General features: G+C 38.7%; 1 protein-coding gene and 1 long non-coding RNA gene across 2 annotated transcripts in view; one reads left to right on the forward strand and one right to left on the reverse strand.

Moving 5' to 3' along the window:
- The window catches only part of SCIN (scinderin), an 89517-nt gene that overhangs the window by 58727 nt on the left and 14307 nt on the right, over positions 1-16483 (forward strand). The window contains exons 6-10 of the mRNA XM_017867398.1: positions 1574-1706; positions 2424-2512; positions 3254-3469; positions 5748-5869; positions 13316-13406. Coding sequence (XP_017722887.1) covers positions 1574-1706; positions 2424-2512; positions 3254-3469; positions 5748-5869; positions 13316-13406 — 651 coding nt within the window. The remainder of the gene's footprint in view (positions 1-1573; positions 1707-2423; positions 2513-3253; positions 3470-5747; positions 5870-13315; positions 13407-16483) is intronic.
- Positions 334-16183, reverse strand: LOC108526598 (uncharacterized). Its single transcript, XR_001884568.1, has 3 exons — positions 16075-16183; positions 13707-13790; positions 334-394 (listed from the first exon to the last, which is right to left on the reverse strand). It is a non-coding gene; the product is annotated as an uncharacterized LOC108526598 (long non-coding RNA).

Raw genomic sequence — 16483 nt, forward strand, 5'->3', positions numbered from 1 at the left:
CAGCATGATTTTGCACAGGACATAACCACTCTGGGTCTTAGCATTCTTATCCACACACAAAAAAGAAAGTAGGTTCCTTCCAACTCTGTAGTTTTTTTATTTTTTTGTTTGTTTTTTCTGTTGAGGGTAACAAAAACTGCAAGGCACTCCAGTTAAGGGGATTGCTACAGTGGTATTCTTCAAGTGTTCCCTCCCCTTGCAACTTTCTTTGGAGCAAATCGTAAATCTCCATGCAGAATTTAGTAGTTCTCTCATCTGTATCAGAAAGAAACTATATTTGCTGCTTTTTAAGGGGTTTTTGGCTCCAAAACTCTGTGATTTTATGTGAAGACCAAATTAATAACTTGTTCAGCGTAACTTCCTTTTCATAATGAATAAGTGGATTTTCTTCTTCCTAGATGCAAAAGGAAATATGGTTACCATTTCTCCTAAATACTGGTAATTTTAATATGAGCCATACAGAAAGTGTTACCTAAATATTTTGTGACTGCTTTTAAAAATTACTATTTCTAAAACTCATTTTCAACAGCCTGACAGATATCTTTTATTTCACATCATCAACCAAAACTGTTCTCCCTCTTGGACAGCATTATGAACTAAAGAAGTGTTTTTAAAGGGGAAAATATTCATCCTGAGTCATAGCTTCCTCTAGTGGAGCTATGCTGTATTACATGGATATAAAGTATAAAGTTCCTTTGAAAATAATTCCGGTTTCTTAACAAGGCTGGCAAGCAAAATCACCTGGGGCATTTTCTAAAACTACGGAATTCAAACTCCACCCTGGTCCTGCAAAACTCCACCACTGATCAAGGGAGGGTTCTGGAATCTGCATAATTGGTGACTAAACTGTAGCATACAAGCTGGCCGTTGAAAACCAGTAAATCCTAACTGGCACATGAATATCACTTTCAATTTTATAAGACCACTTAAAAATTTGTTTTAATAGTCTGCAGTCATTTCCAACTGTGACAGAAAAAATTTACTTTGATAATTTATACGAAGTGTACTTACCTTGCAGGACCTATGTTGAAAAAGAATCTTTATGCATAAACTATATCAATAGCTTAATTAGCAAAGTGATTGGTATATAGTAGATAGTAAATGTTGACTAAATGAATGTTTAAACTTCATCGTCTTGTGTGTATGTAATGATTTTAAGATTATTACCTATTTGAAAAGATTGCTCTAAAACGTACAAGAAATAATCATGTAAAGTTAATTACATGGTTCTTAGTACATAAGAGCATCTGTCTAGCCATTATTATTATCACTATTCTTTTCTGATGTTTTAGGCACAGTGTCGAAACTTAACTTTTTATTTGTTAAGTTTACCCCAAAGGACTTTTTTTAAAAATTGGAGTGTAATTAGTCTTTTGGATTCTTTTCATTTTCTTTGAAACAGTTTTATTGAGATATAATTTATACACCATAAAATTCATGCATTTAAAGTGTACAATTCAATGCTTTTTATTTTATTACATTTACTGAGTTGTACAACCATTACCATAATCTAATTATAGAACATCCTTATCATCCCCAAATGAAAACATGGAGGTCGTGGTTTTTATATTAGGTTTCAGATGCAAGTGGCTCCATGAGAGTGACTGTGGTGGCAGAAGAAAATCCCTTCTCGATGGCAATGCTGCTTTCCGAAGAATGCTTTATTTTGGACCACGGGGCTGCAAAACAAATTTTCGTATGGAAAGGTGAAAAATTCCATTGGCGATGCTGTATTTCCGATGTATATATATTTCCTCTAAAAGGCTACATAAAATATATTTTTTTGAGTTTTTTAAAAAATTCCACCTTTTAATTAAGACTTGATCTATAAATGTCTCACATAAAATGCAGCCATTTTCCTCCTACCAACATCATGTACCAGGGATTATGGAGTTAAAAAATAAGCATTTGGGCAATATAAAAAGAATTGTTTTACAAATAAAGTTTTTCGCGTATTGTTAAATATACTTAATATAGCAAGAAATTTTTGCTATTTTTTCTTTTTCTTAAGACAGAGTCTTGCTCTGTCACCCAGGCTGGAGTACAGTAGTGCAATATCGGCTCACTGCAAGCTCCGCTTCCCAGGCTCACGCCATTCTCCTGCCTCAGTCTCCGGAGTAGCTGGGGCTACAGGCGCCGGCCACCATGCCCGGCTATTTTTTTTGTATTTTTTGTAGAGACGGGGTTTCACCGTGTTAGCCAGGCTGGTCTCAAACTCTTGACCTCGTGATCCACCTGCCTCAGCTTCCCAAAGTGCCGGGATTACAGGTGTGAACCATCACACCCAGCTAATTTTGCTATTTTTTCACTGTTGCATTTAACTTCAATTATAATTATGTTTATTATGATACACAAGTATTTCTTAATCATAGAATGTCTTCCTTCTCTGAAGTTCTTTCTCTTTAATTTACCTTGTATTTTAGGTAAAGATGCTAATCCCCAGGAGAGGAAGGCTGCAATGAAGACAGCTGAAGAATTTCTACAGCAAATGAATTATTCCAAGAATACCCAAGTATGTGTGAAAATGAACCGGCTAGAAAAAAATAGAAAACATAGGAGCTCACGACATCTCCATGAAACTCATGAAAAAGTTTGGGTCAGAGTAACGTTTGCATGTGAAGTGATTCTCCACCTGCCTGTCTGCTGCAATCTGGTGTCACATGTCCCTCTTCTTTATCTGTGTGGGGGTTAGAATTTTTTAGAAACTGCTCATCACACTTTCTATAGAGCTGCCCATTCACTTCCTCCACTGCCTTTAATTCAAGATAGTAAACCACAGTAGATTTAGCTAAGATTTAGCTATGAGTTATTATTCCTTAGAGCAAGTTGTGCAGACTTGGCCTGAAACCCAGATGATATTTGTCTTCATCAAAATCAATTTAGACCCTGGCTAATTACTCCATTCCTTTCCAAATCTCTCAGCCTCATCTACTCTCCTCATTTTTATGTCCTTACACAAGGAACACAATGAGATAATTTCTTCCAACTCACAGATCTCTTGTGAACCTTATGTAGAAAGACAAACTTATTTTACTGCAGGGATAACATACTAAAGAACGTGATTCTTCTCTCAAATATTAAAATTCAGTGGCAATTACTTTAGTCGTGAGAAAAAGCAGTTTTGGATTATATGAGCTTGATAGGCAAACCAGGATAATTTTTCATTTCCTTAGTTCTGTCTCCACTGCCAGATTCATATTTTCCCTCAATTTCTTATTTTCCTGTTTATTATTATTATTATTTTAAATTTCAGATTCAAGTTCTTCCAGAAGGAGGTGAAACACCAATCTTCAAACAGTTTTTTAAGGACTGGAGAGATAAAGATCAGAGTGATGGCTTTGGGAAAGTATATGTCACAGAGAAAGTGGCTCAAATAAAACAAATTCCCTTTGATGCCTCAAAATTACATAGTTCTCCACAGATGGCAGCCCAGCACAATATGGTGGATGATGGTTCTGGCAAAGTGGAGGTATTTACCTGTTTTTGTTTTCGTCAAGCCCATGAATGCCAGTGTATGTTGGGAGAAGGCAGGGGAGATTCCTTGAGGTCAAGAGTTCGAGATCAGCCTGGCCAACATGGTGAAACCCCACCTCTACTAAAAATACAAAAATTAGCCAGCTGTGGTGGAGCTCACCCGTAGTCCCAGCTACTTGGAAGGCTGAGGCACGAGAATCGCTTGAGCCTGGGAGGTGGAGGCTGCAGTGTGCCAAGATCACACCACTGCACTCCAGCCTGGGTGACAGAGGGAGAAATGTGTATACACACACACACACACACACACACACACATATAAATGTGTATACATACACATATCTGTGTTTATATATACATATATATTTATAAATGTATATTTAAATATATTTATACATATTTAATGGCTCTCCTCAGCCTTCCTGAGAACATCCATCTTCAGCTGGACCCTTGACCCTTTCCCTCCTCTTGGCTTCACCTATCCACTGCCTTGAGGACTGACTTCCCCTCTGCCATCTAGCTAACGTTCCTACACCTCATTGGCAACTCAGTTAAATCACAAGCCATACCTTTTCTGAGAAGGCTTCCCTCAGTGCTGAAGTGGCCTTTCTCTGTGTTCAATCGCTAGGGATATTTTTCACAGAATTTATCATATACCTACCACAGAATTGTTCATTTACTGCCAGATTTCTCCTAGACCTCTCATCAATTCCTTGAGGACAGGAATTAAATATTCCATCTCTATCTACCTAGGGCTTACCACAATGCTTGGACCAAAGTATATGGTCAAGAAATTAGTGAAATAATTTTTCCTCTTTTCAAAGACATGAAGCATGAATCTAAGCGACATGGGTGTTGGGGAGTGGGGAGCACCAAGGGAGAAGTTCACAAATGTCCCTCATGGCTGTTGTCGGAGGAGTATTGACTTCTGGGTCTGCATCTGTCTCCTACTTAGACATTCCTGCTGGAGCTCAGTCCTCCTGGCAAACTTGGTCTCCAGCACCAGCTGTGTCTGGCTGCAGCCTTCTCCTGTGCCATCCTAGGGCTGCTGAAATCTGGGGAGCTCTCTCTAGGATCTTGTGCTGTCCCTAGGATATAAGGCTTCTGCTCTCTAGAATAGTGTGGGGTGGCCTCTCTCTAGAAGCATTGCACTGCTCCTGTCCACTTGCTCATCTTCAGATTTCAAAGCAAAGAGTCTACCCTTCCCACCAGAAAACTTAGGCAAGTGTGCATATGTGTGTGTGTGTGTGTGCGCGCGCGTGCTTACATGTACACACACAGTGCCTGGCAGCCTCTCCTTCATTTGTTACTCTCCTGTTTCGCGTACAGTTCTCATCTCTCCAACTTGAAGGGTCTTTAATCTGTGCTGAAGATGAGGAGGTAGAATGAAAGTGGTTCTGCCTGTTTTTATCCCATCACCACATTTCAGTCTTATACCTGGATGGCACCTTTTAAAAACAGAAGTCATGTTATCGGCATGGTCTTAATCTGTTCAGGCTACTATAACAAAAATACTGTAGAATGAGAGTTTAAGCGGAAACATTTATTTCTCACCATTCTGGAGGCTAGAGAGTCTCCGCTGAAGGTTTTGATGGGCTCAGTGTTTGGTGGAGGATCCACTTCCTGGTAGACTTTTTGCTGCATCCTCACATGGTGGAAAAGGAGCTAGAAAGCTTTCTGATTATAAGGGTGCTAATTTCACTCATGAGGGCTCCGGCCTGATGACCTAAGTACCTCCCAAAGGTCCCACCTCCTAATACCATCACACTGGAGGTTAGGATTTCAACATAAATCTTGGAGGGACTCAAACATTCAGTGTGTTGTAGCATCTTTAGTATTTGGTCACAGTCTACCAAGTCTTGCCTGGGAAAATAATAGTCTCCTATCTTAAAGCACAGGGAAAAAAATACGTATGTTATTTCATAATTGAAGAAAAAATTAAAACACATATTTCTGAGCTGAATCTTGCAGTTTTTTATTCCACTGGAGTGTCATGTTTTCCACTAGTAGATGCAACAATAGGTATTTATTAATCACCAGGCTCGGAACTGAGCTTAATACTGTAGAGGAAGCAAAAGAAACATAAAAGTACTTAAAATGTCAATAAATTGGCAAATTGATAACAATTTCTTTCCTTTGCTTGATTTGTAAACTAGTTAAAAAATAATTTAAAAGTTGTTTAATAATAGATTTGAACCAAAAATTATTTAAAGCTTATGAGAAGTACTATTAGATCAAGAAAATTGTAATTTGGTGTATATATCCATTCCTTCCAGATTTGGCGTGTAGAAAACAATGGTAGGATCCAAGTTGACCAAAACTCGTATGGTGAATTCTATGGTGGTGACTGCTACATCATACTCTACACCTATCCCAGAGGACAAATTATCTACACGTGGTGAGTTTATATTGGGCAAAGATCTCGGGTTCCACAGGAGCCAGATTTTGCTCCAAAGTATTAAATTCCATGCATTATGGGGTAGAATAATCCTATAATCACCCCAGTGAGATTTATATAGCATGCATGTAGTATTTTCTTTTTATATGATTTTGACTGTTTTGCAGCTGCCATCCACAGGCAGCAGGAGTTACATAAAAATGCTATCTAGTCTAGGAAAAAAGTTTTGATATCCTAAACCAGTGATGTTCTGCTAGTGGATATGTAGTTGAATATCTCATCTTGTACGCAGGTTAACACTGCAACAGCAAGTGTCAGGTACCATGGCTTCTTATTGTTAAAATTCACAGAGGTCCATCCTAATTGGAACTGCAAAGTTGCAATATGGCAAAACCTGTAGGAGATACAATTTGTGATTCCATTGAAACCTCAACTTGATGCAATTCTTATTCTTTGTTTCCATTAAATTTACAATAATGAAAAAAATATGCAGTTGCGGTTTGTTTGTTTGTTTGTTTGTTTTGAGGCAAAATCTCACTCTGTCACCCAGGCTGGAGTGCAGTGGCCCAATCTTGGCTCACTGCAAGCTCTGCCTCCCGGGTTCACCCCATTCTCCTGCCTCAGCCTCCCGAGTAGCTGGGACTACAGGTGCCCACCACCATGCCCGGATACATTTTTTGTATTTTTAGTGGAGACGGGGTTTCACCATGTTAGCCAGGATGGTCTCGATCTCCTGACCTTGTGATCCATCCACCTCGGCCTCCCAAAGTGCTGGGATTACAGGCATAAGCCACCGCACCCAGCCCCTGTGTTTTCATCTTACATGGTTTTGCATGATGACTTGAGTTAATTGAAGTCTAAATATACTTTCAGTAAATACCAATGCCCTGCTCAAGGAGGAAATGACCAAATGTCCAACCAAGTAATTTATGTGCATACACCATGCCAGGATACGTCAAGGGATAGGGATTCTGCAATAAATTATATAATGTGAAATTCCTAACTTTTTATTAAGTGAAATCAGGTAAAAATAGAATATTGCTAAGAAGGCTGGAAAAAAGAAAATAATTCTTAAAAAAGATCTTCAAGCAGAGAAATGTGGGTGTAAGGTGCAAAGGCAGGGCAGGATTCTGCCTTTGCCTACATAGTTATAACACCCTGTAATAAGTGTATAGAATATACATGCATTCAGTACTCTGCTGATATGGTGACATTTCTTTTTGGTGAACCTCACACACAAAGACAGAGTCACACTCATCCCCATAGTCTGGTCATCTACACTGCCCAGTGCCTTGAGCCCATTCAAGTTCAGGAGATGGGATGACGCCAAAAGAGTGGTCTGGGAACTCGGAGGCATCAATATCACCTGGGAACTTCTTAGATTTGTAGACTCTCAGGCCCCACCTTTGACCCACTAAGGCAGAACCTGCATTTTAGCAAGGAGCTCAAGTAATTAACATGCACTTCAATGATTGACAGACACTGCCTCAGGCAGTGGTTTAGAACACTGACTGCATATTGGAGTAACCTGAACAATTTCTCATAAATCAAATGCTCTCACCCACACCAAATAAATCAAAATCTCAGCTGAGGGGACTCCTAAGATTCTAATCTACACCACCACGTCGGTGTGAACCACCGCACCCAGGACCATCTCTGATGCCACAGTCACTCCATATGCTGTCCTAGATGAATGCATTTAGCTATTTAGCTCTGCGGTTAACATGTTGTCTTAATAGCAACCATTCTGTGAGCAGCATGTTTTCGCTGGCAAAGTGCCAGATGTTTCCTTTTTATTTTTTTTATTTTTTTTATTTTTTATTTTTTTTTTATATTTCTTTCCAAAAAGAATGGAGCAGGGGAGATTAGACAGGTGAAGTAATTTAACTCAAAGTCACAGCTGTTGTAAGGCAATATTTTAAATCTTAATCGATTGGTCTCTTTAAGGCTTGAGTATATCTATATCAGGTAGTTATGTCCTTATTATCCAATTTCGTTTTCTAAAAGTTTAATTCAGAAAAGTGTTTGTGCAACAAAATCATGGCATTTATTGGGATAAATTAATTATTCCTAGTTAACTTTTTTTTTGCATTTTACTTCATGGTCTTCCTGTTAATTCTCTTTTGAATATGAACAACATAATTGTGAATTTAGATTAAACGAAAAAAGACTAAGCAAGTAATGCAAAAGAATATTTTGAGGAATTAACAATTTGCAACCCATATAAATGCCTGTGTGGACATACTAAAATAGAATAAATCAGGTTACAAATTTTAAATGCTAAATTTAAGTTTTAAATCGTAGCTATTTCTTGTATCATTTGAAAGCACTTTATGTGCTAAGCATTGTACTAATTTCTGGAGATACAGCGGTGGAAAGAAAAATACAATCTGTGCCTTCAGGAGCTTATATGTAATGAGAAACAGATGATTAACAGGTATTTTTAGTGCAATATAGAGGATTTTATGTAAGATCAAGCTGAGTGATCTTTGGATAATTGTATACAGACGTACCCTCTAGAACTCATGTTGAAACTTAATCTTCAGTGTGGAAATATTGGGAGATGGGGCCTTCAAGAGGTGATAGCTCTCATGAAAGGATGAGTCCATTAGTGGATGAATGGGTTATCATGAGAATGGGACCAGTGGCTTTATAAGAAGAGAAAGAAGCCTGAGCTGGCATTCTCAAACCCTCACTGTGTGATGACCTGCACTGCCTCAGGAGTCTGTAGAGTCTTTGCCAGCAAGAAAACCCTCACCAGATGTGGTCTCTTGACTTTGGACTTCTCACTCTCTATAACTGTAAAAATAAGTTCCTTTTCTTTATAAATTACCCTGTTTCAGGTATTCTGTTATAAGCAACAGAAAATGAACTAAGACAGGCTCCTAGAAAAAGTGGCATTGAAGTGGAAGCTAGACAGGCAGGCAAATAGGGAAGTTGTTCCAAGCAATGCAGGAAAATAGTGTGCTCTAATCTACTCGTCATAGAGTATGGGTGGAGAACATTTAGGGTGCAAAAGATAAAACGAGGGAAATTAGAAGGAGCCAAATTGTAAATGGCCTCATAAACCATGCTGAAGAGGACAAACTTTATTTTTAAGACATTGGGAATCACTGAAAGAGTTTGTATGGGGTGTTACATGATTGATTTTCATTTTATTTCATTTTATTTTATTTTAGACAGTCTCATTCTGTCACCCAGGCTGGAGTGCAGTGGCTCCAGTCTTGGCTCACTGCAACCTCCGCCTCCCAGGTTCAAGCTATTCTCCTGCCTCAGCCTCCTGAGTAACTGGGATTAGAGGTGCACACCACCATGCCCGGCTAATTTTTTGTATTTTTAGAAGAGATAGCATTTCACCATGTTGGCCAGGCTGGTCTTGAACTCCTGACCTCAAGTGGTCCACCTGCCTCGGCCTCCCAAAGTGCTGGGATTACAGGTGTGAGCCACCGTGCCTGGCCTGGTTTTCATTTTAGATAAATTATTCTGATTGCAGAATCCATCTGCAGAATGGATTGGTAGAGGAAGGCTAGCAGCAGGAAGACAACTGGGAATGTGTTGCAATAATCCAGCTGAATAATGTGGCCTGAATTTAGTGTAGTGACAACAGGGAAGGAAAGAATGAGACAAATTTGCAAGGTGTTAAAGTATTGGCACCAGAAAAACTGTTAATGGGGAATGGAGAAGACAAAGACAAGAATGACCCCTGGGTTTCTGGTCTGAGCATAAATGGGTAGCGTTTTATTTCCTGAGATTAAAAATCTTACGAGGAAGACAAGTTTGGCCCACACTGTACAAAATGCAAAAGGAAAAGAAGAGAAAGAGAAGGCACCACATTGGTAATAGTTACTATCTTTGGAATGGGGCTGGAAGGATGGTCATTTAGTTTTCTTCTTTCCAATTTGAAATGTTCAACATTTCCATCATAAGAATGTATATATTTGGGGGATATCAAGAATGTAAATTAGATACTTCAGAGTCCTTTTGTGAGTCTTCACCATTTGAAATCATGAATGTGAAGTGTGTAAGTCTGTTAGTGTTGTATGGTTTGTGGAACTTCAAAAGCTTCCATAAAGATAGTGAAGAGGATTTCAAAAAATAAGCAGTTCCATCGAAGACTGGCTTTCAAATTAAACAGCTTTCCAGTTTATGTGATAATTTCAATGCAGGGATATAAATAGGTTTAAGTCCAAGAGGCAGAGTTAAAGGTGAGAAACTAGAATTAAATCAGTTACGAAACCACTTGTATTCTGAAATGACAGGACAGAAATAATTTCAGCAATGATCTTTTCTCTGAAATATCAGGTAATTAAAATTGAACAGATGACAATGATGAATCTCTTGAAGTAGTAAATCCCATTTTTACACAGCACTCATCTTTAATGAGCAACAACCACCACAGGTTTATAAAGAAAAAATACGTCAAAGTAGATTGCTTTTTTTGTTCAGCATAAGATTTTAAAATTAGAAACAAAGAGTGACTGTGTTATTTCTTGATTGTAGTGGAATACTTGAATCTGTGTGGATGGCAGTATGGTACTTGGGATCTGGAAGAGAGGTTTAAGATGAGTAGAGAAGTATTTGTTCAGAGTGTCATGAGGCAGAAACTTAGTGATGTTTTTCAGGTTTGCTAGTTGAAATATTCCAAAAAAAAAAAAAAAGGAGCAAAATGAAGACAAAAGTTGGGTAATATTGTCTGTTCAGTGGTTGGATTTCTTCCCTTCAGAATAAAAGCAAAATGGAAAGCAGCCATTTTTAACAAAAGCTGGAAGCGAGAATTCAGGAAACCACAGATGTGACAAAGAAACAACGCATGATACAGACCCTGTGGTAGCCCGTCCTCAGGCAGCTCTGTGTAACTCCTCACCTTGTGCTTCTAGTACACACACGGGTGTTGGCTAGCATTATAGGCTCTTGGGAAATGTAGGCTATTGACATTAAAACACTTTGTGTTTAGTAGTTCCTTTATTAGGGAAAGCATTTTTTATTTTCTTATCAACATTTGTATGTATGGTTTTTTTTGCACCTCTCTGTAGAAAATTTTTACATCAACCATTTGCCTATGCTGGTCCAATGGAAGATTATGCGATAAGATATGCACCCTCTTCCCAGTGTGTTGGGGGGTGTGTGTGTATGCACGTGTGTGTTGCCCAACGTGGCAGGTTCTGTTAATCTGTTCCAAGTATGGAACAGTTTACTGTCAAAGTTTTAGAAGAAAAGATATATTAGCGTTGCTGCAAAAGTAATTGCGGGTAGGCTGGGCGCGGTGGCTCATGCCTGTAATCCCAGAACCTTGGGAGGCCGAGGCAGGCGCATCACCTGAGGTCAGGAGTTTGAGACCAGCCTGACAAACATGGAGCCTGACAAACATGGAGGAAACCCTGTCTCTACTAAAAATACAAAATTAGCCGGGCATAGTGGTATATGCCTGTAATCCCAGCTACTCGGGAGGCTGAGGCGGGAGAATCACTTGAACCCAGGAGGCGGAGGTTGTAGCGAGCCGAGATCGCACCATTGCACTCCAGCCTGGGCAACAAGAGCGAAACTCCGTCTCCAAAAAGAAAAAAAGGTAATTGTGGTTTTGCCATTACTTTTAATAGCAAACACAGCAATTACTTTTGCACCAATCTAATAGTTAACTTTCAAAGTCTAAATCCAAGTTTAGCATTCCTACTGCTAAGCTAACCACTAGTCAGATAGAAATGTGAAAGCTGGCTAAAAATAAATAATGCTCAATGAATGCTTTTACCACATTTGGAGCTTTGTTTTGTTTTCTTTTATTGTCTTCTCTACAAGCTCATCAAACAGCAGATCTCCCACAAGTTGCTTTACAGGTTAAGGTGACACAGAGTTAACAGCCACAAGCTACCCTAGAAAGAGAGGCTACAAATGAACTGGCCATATTGATGGACTCACCCGTATCTGAGTGCTGGAAGCTTAGTATCTTGTACAGCCTTATTACTAATTCCTTATGGTGGGCAGGTCATGGTGCCTCACCCCTTTAATCCTAGCATTTTGGGAGGCGGAGGCGGGTGGATCACCTGAGGTCAGGAGTTTGAGACCAGCCTGACCAACGTGGTGAAACCCTGTCTCTATTAAAAATACAAAAAAGCACCTGTAATCCCAGCTACTCAGGAGGCTGAGGCAGGAGAATCGCTTGAACCCGGGAGGCAGAGGTTGCAGTGAGTCGAGTTCATGCCACTGTACTCCACCCTGGGTGATGGAGTGAGACTCTGTCTCAAATAATAATAATAATAATAATAATAATAATAATAATAATAATAAATAATTCCTTATGGAATTGCTAAGATGACAAAATGGGGCCTCTCCTTTGTCAACTTCTCATTATTACTTTCTTGATTTTTCTGGGTTACAGACATTTGGTTCATGCTCACCAAATATTCATAGAAAGACAAAATGCTGGCTGGGCGTGGTGGCTCACGCCTGTAATTCCAGCACTTTGGGAGGCTGAGGCGGGCAGATCATGAGGTCAAGAGTTCAAGACCAGCCTGGCCAACACAGTGAAACCCCATCTCTACTAAGAATACAAAAATTGGAGTGAGACTCTGTCTCAAATAATAATAATAATAATAATAATAATAATAATAATAATAATAAATAATTCCTTATGGAATTGCTAAGATGACAAAATGGGGCCTCTCCTTTGTCAACTTCTCATTATTACTTTCTTGATTTTCTGGGTTACAGACATTTGGTTCATGCTCACCAAATATTCATAGAAAGACAAAATGCTGGCTGGGCGTGGTGGCTCACGCCTGTAATTCCAGCACTTTGGGAGGCTGAGGCGGGCAGATCATGAGGTCAAGAGTTCAAGACCAGCCTGGCCAACACAGTGAAACCCCATCTCTACTAAGAATACAAAAATTTAGCCGGGTGTGGTGGCGGGTGCCTGTAATCCCAGCTACCCCGGAGGCTAAGGCAGGAGAATTGCTTGAACCCGGGAGGCAGAGGTTGCAGTGGGCCAAGACTGCACCATTGCACTCCAGCCCGGGTGACAGTGTGAGATTCCGTCTCAAAAAAAAAAAAAAAGAAAGAAAGACAAAATGCCCCTAACATTCAATATAATAAGTTTGGCTCGTATTTTCACTTCAGAGGGATTATTTTTCACTGTAGAGGTGTTTTCTAAAAAATAGGCAGCTCCAACTTAAAATCAGGTGAACCTGATTACTTAGCTAAGTTATGTAAGGAACAAAAGCTCAGTTTCTTTAAAATGGAGATAAAAATGCCTATCATATACAGTTCTAGATGACACAGGGCAATTCAGTGTTAGATACCTTGACAAAAACAATAGCTTAACAGCTCATATCATGTTAAAACAGTTCGCTTCTTCTTGATCTTTCATAATAACTTGTCTCTGCTTGCAATGCCTACATGCGATGATCTTAAAATTTAAAGGCAAGCTAATTTATTTCACTTTCATTCCTCTAGGCAAGGAGCCAATGCCACACGAGATGAACTGACAACATCTGCATTCCTGACTGTTCAGTTGGATCGGTCCCTCGGAGGACAGGCTGTGCAGGTTGGGATATTTTTACCCCCAAAACTCACACAAGTTAAAGTCTTGCTAGCTCAATGGATAGCTATAGCTCCCTCCCAAGTTGGGATAGAAATTTGACATTTTCTTGATATGAACTATGTTTTCATTTTGAAATTCATATATTCCTACTCTCATTTCAAATTAGTTCTCTCAGATTCTGGAAAGGAGATAACAAACACAAGCAACAAAAAACTATCAACAGATTTAAGATCCCAAAAGAATCTTCCCATTAGAATCACACCCTATGTCAGTGATAGTCGCTTGACATTAAAACGGTTTTACCTGTATTATTGTTTCCAGTTGTTGTTCAACGGATACGGTAGGCAGAATAATGCCCCAAGGTGTTCACGTCCTAATCCTCAGAACCTGCAAGTGTGATATGTTACAAAGCTAAGGAGAGTTAAGGTCGGAGATGGAGTTACGGTTGCTCATCAGCAGATCTTAAGCTAGGGAGATTATCTGGGATTACTGGGTGGACCTAGTGTAATCACCAGGGTCCTTATAAGTAAAACAGAAAGCCAGACAGAGTCAGAAGGACGCAGCATGGGAAAGACTAACCAGCGATCGCTAGCTTTGAGGATAGAGGGAACAATTACATATTATATAGTTTGCACATTGCTAGAAGGAGAATATTGAACATTCCCAACACAAAGAAATGATGAATATTTGAGATGATGTTATGCTAGTTACCCTAATATGATCACTATACATTGTATGTACCCCATGAATATCTATAATTATCAATCAATTAAAAAATAAAATTAAAATAAGAAGATGGAAGAGAGTCCATAGCAAAGGAATATGGGCAACCTCTAGAAACCAGAAAAAGCAAGGAATAGATTCATTCCTAGAGCCTCTAGAAAGGACTATAGCCCTGCAATAGCTTGATTTTAGCCCCATGACTAAATTGTTATTCCACATTTTAGCCCAGTGATCTATCTAAATTAACCCCATAACTCATTTCAGACTTCTGACCTCCAAAACTGTAAGATGATAAATTTGTGTTGTTTTAAACCACTAAATCATAGTAATTTGTTACAGCAACAATGGGAAATAAATACAACAGTACAGAACAAGCACAGATTAGCAATTCTAATTAATAGGTAGAAAAAAGATGCATTTTCTTACACTCTCAAATCATAAACATGTGTAAGTTACATTTTGCACAAGTAAACAGGAATAAATCTTGATAAAATAGCATGAGTCCTTATATTTCCCTTTCAGGTACCAGAATCTTTACTGAAACAAAGTCCATCACCCAAAAGTGAGGGAGGAAGTGGTGGAGAGGGAGAAAGGATGAACAGAAATGGGAGGGACAAAGAGAAAAGATAGGGAGAAAGGGGAAAGAAAAGGGGAAGGAGAGGAGGAGAGGGAAGAGAAGAAAGGGAAATCATGGAGGAAGAAATGAGACAAGAAGGAGGAGAGAAGAGGAAGAGCAAGGGAGAGGATAGTGTGAGAGGGAGGAGAGATATATTTTTTTATTTGGGTATTTCTGAAATAAAAAATTACTTGTTGAGAATGACTAAATCTGCATGCAAAATGAAAATTTCATGTAATTAAAATGAGTCAACTTTTAGTATATCCAACTAACTTATCTATCTATCTTATCTATCTCTATCTGGAGACAGAGAGAGAGATTAAAATAGAGAAAAATGGGCAGGAAAAGATAATATACTGCTTTATTTATTATAAAACTTTAAATGTTATACAATGTCAGACAATATCAATGTCTAGTTCTAGATCTCACTGTGTCTAAGAGACTGCTGTTTCTAGCCTGGCTCAACCTTCTGTCCTCTCCTAAGTTCAGCTGCTCCTCCTTTTATATTTATGGTGGAGTATCTGCTACTTGTTTCAGGACCCTTATTAGTTACCATGAAAAAGTTTGGGTCATTGTTTTTTAAATTCCCTTACTGTATAACTGACATACAGACTTCAAGGAGACCCTGTTTTCCTCTAGTGTGCCCCAGTGTGTCTGTCTGCTTTCTTGTTCATTCTGGGAGAGGGCACTTGCTTGTTCCTTTTCCCTACAACCGGCTGGAGCTTTCTCTTTCCCTCTCTCTCATTCCCTGTGTCTTCCTAGCTGGAACTGCGCACACTGCTGCCTGTTTTATGCCTGCCTGTTGTCTTTGGCCAGTTTTTGAGAAGCCATCTGCTCCCATCTGGTGGGAAAAGCATCTTACAGATTAGAGTTCAAACGGAAAGCAGGTGCTTACTTGGCCAGTGCAGTGATGTTTCTGATACAGCAGCATTAAACACTCCCTTTGCATGGTTGTGCCTGTTTAACTTCCTCATTCCTGGTGTCAAGGGAGCTAAGATTCTATATGGTACAAAAGGGTTTTTCTGTCTTGTTTTCAAATCTTTGTAAGTGTGTAATTGCTTATATTAATATAAGAATTAAATAGAGAGGCAAGTTAGACACTTTAGAACATAAAGTGTAAGATGTGGAGGCTGAAGTTAGTCTTCCAGCTGGTTTCCTTCCCATCTTGATACAAGTTAGTAGATACATAAAACAAGTTAAATCTAAATTTAAAGGTGCATATTAACTTTTAAAATAACTTGCTAATTTTAATTAACAAATTAATGAGATGACTGAATTATTTAAATGTACTCAATTCTATGAAATTTAGTTGATCTTTAAGTTATTACTTACCAAACTATGACAAAAAACTTTGAAGATACGCATTTTCTTACATATTTCATATTTCATAGTACTATATTTGATACACTCAATTATGAATTTCCATGAATTGTTAGCCAGTTGAATCCTAAATTGACAACAAAATGGTAATTTTTAGTTTAATCACTAGATGGCAGTAGCTTACAATACTGCATGAAAAAACTAAGGTATTGTGGTTTTCAACGCTCCTTTGTAGAACATATTAACCATTAAAATTACTTTTAATCAATCTTTTTTCTTTCTTATTCTCCTTTGACAGTAAGAGATGGGCCTTAATCAGTGTTTCACTTTCTCTTATGTTGGCAATTAAAGTTTTCTCCATGTTCTATGAAATGCTAAGCCAACAGTTTTAGGTATTTGTGAGACCATAACTGACAAAACA

The sequence above is a fragment of the Rhinopithecus bieti genome, unplaced genomic scaffold, assembly GCF_001698545.2.
Source record: "Rhinopithecus bieti isolate Rb0 unplaced genomic scaffold, ASM169854v2 scaffold_3832, whole genome shotgun sequence".
Classification (NCBI taxonomy): domain Eukaryota; kingdom Metazoa; phylum Chordata; class Mammalia; order Primates; family Cercopithecidae; genus Rhinopithecus; species Rhinopithecus bieti.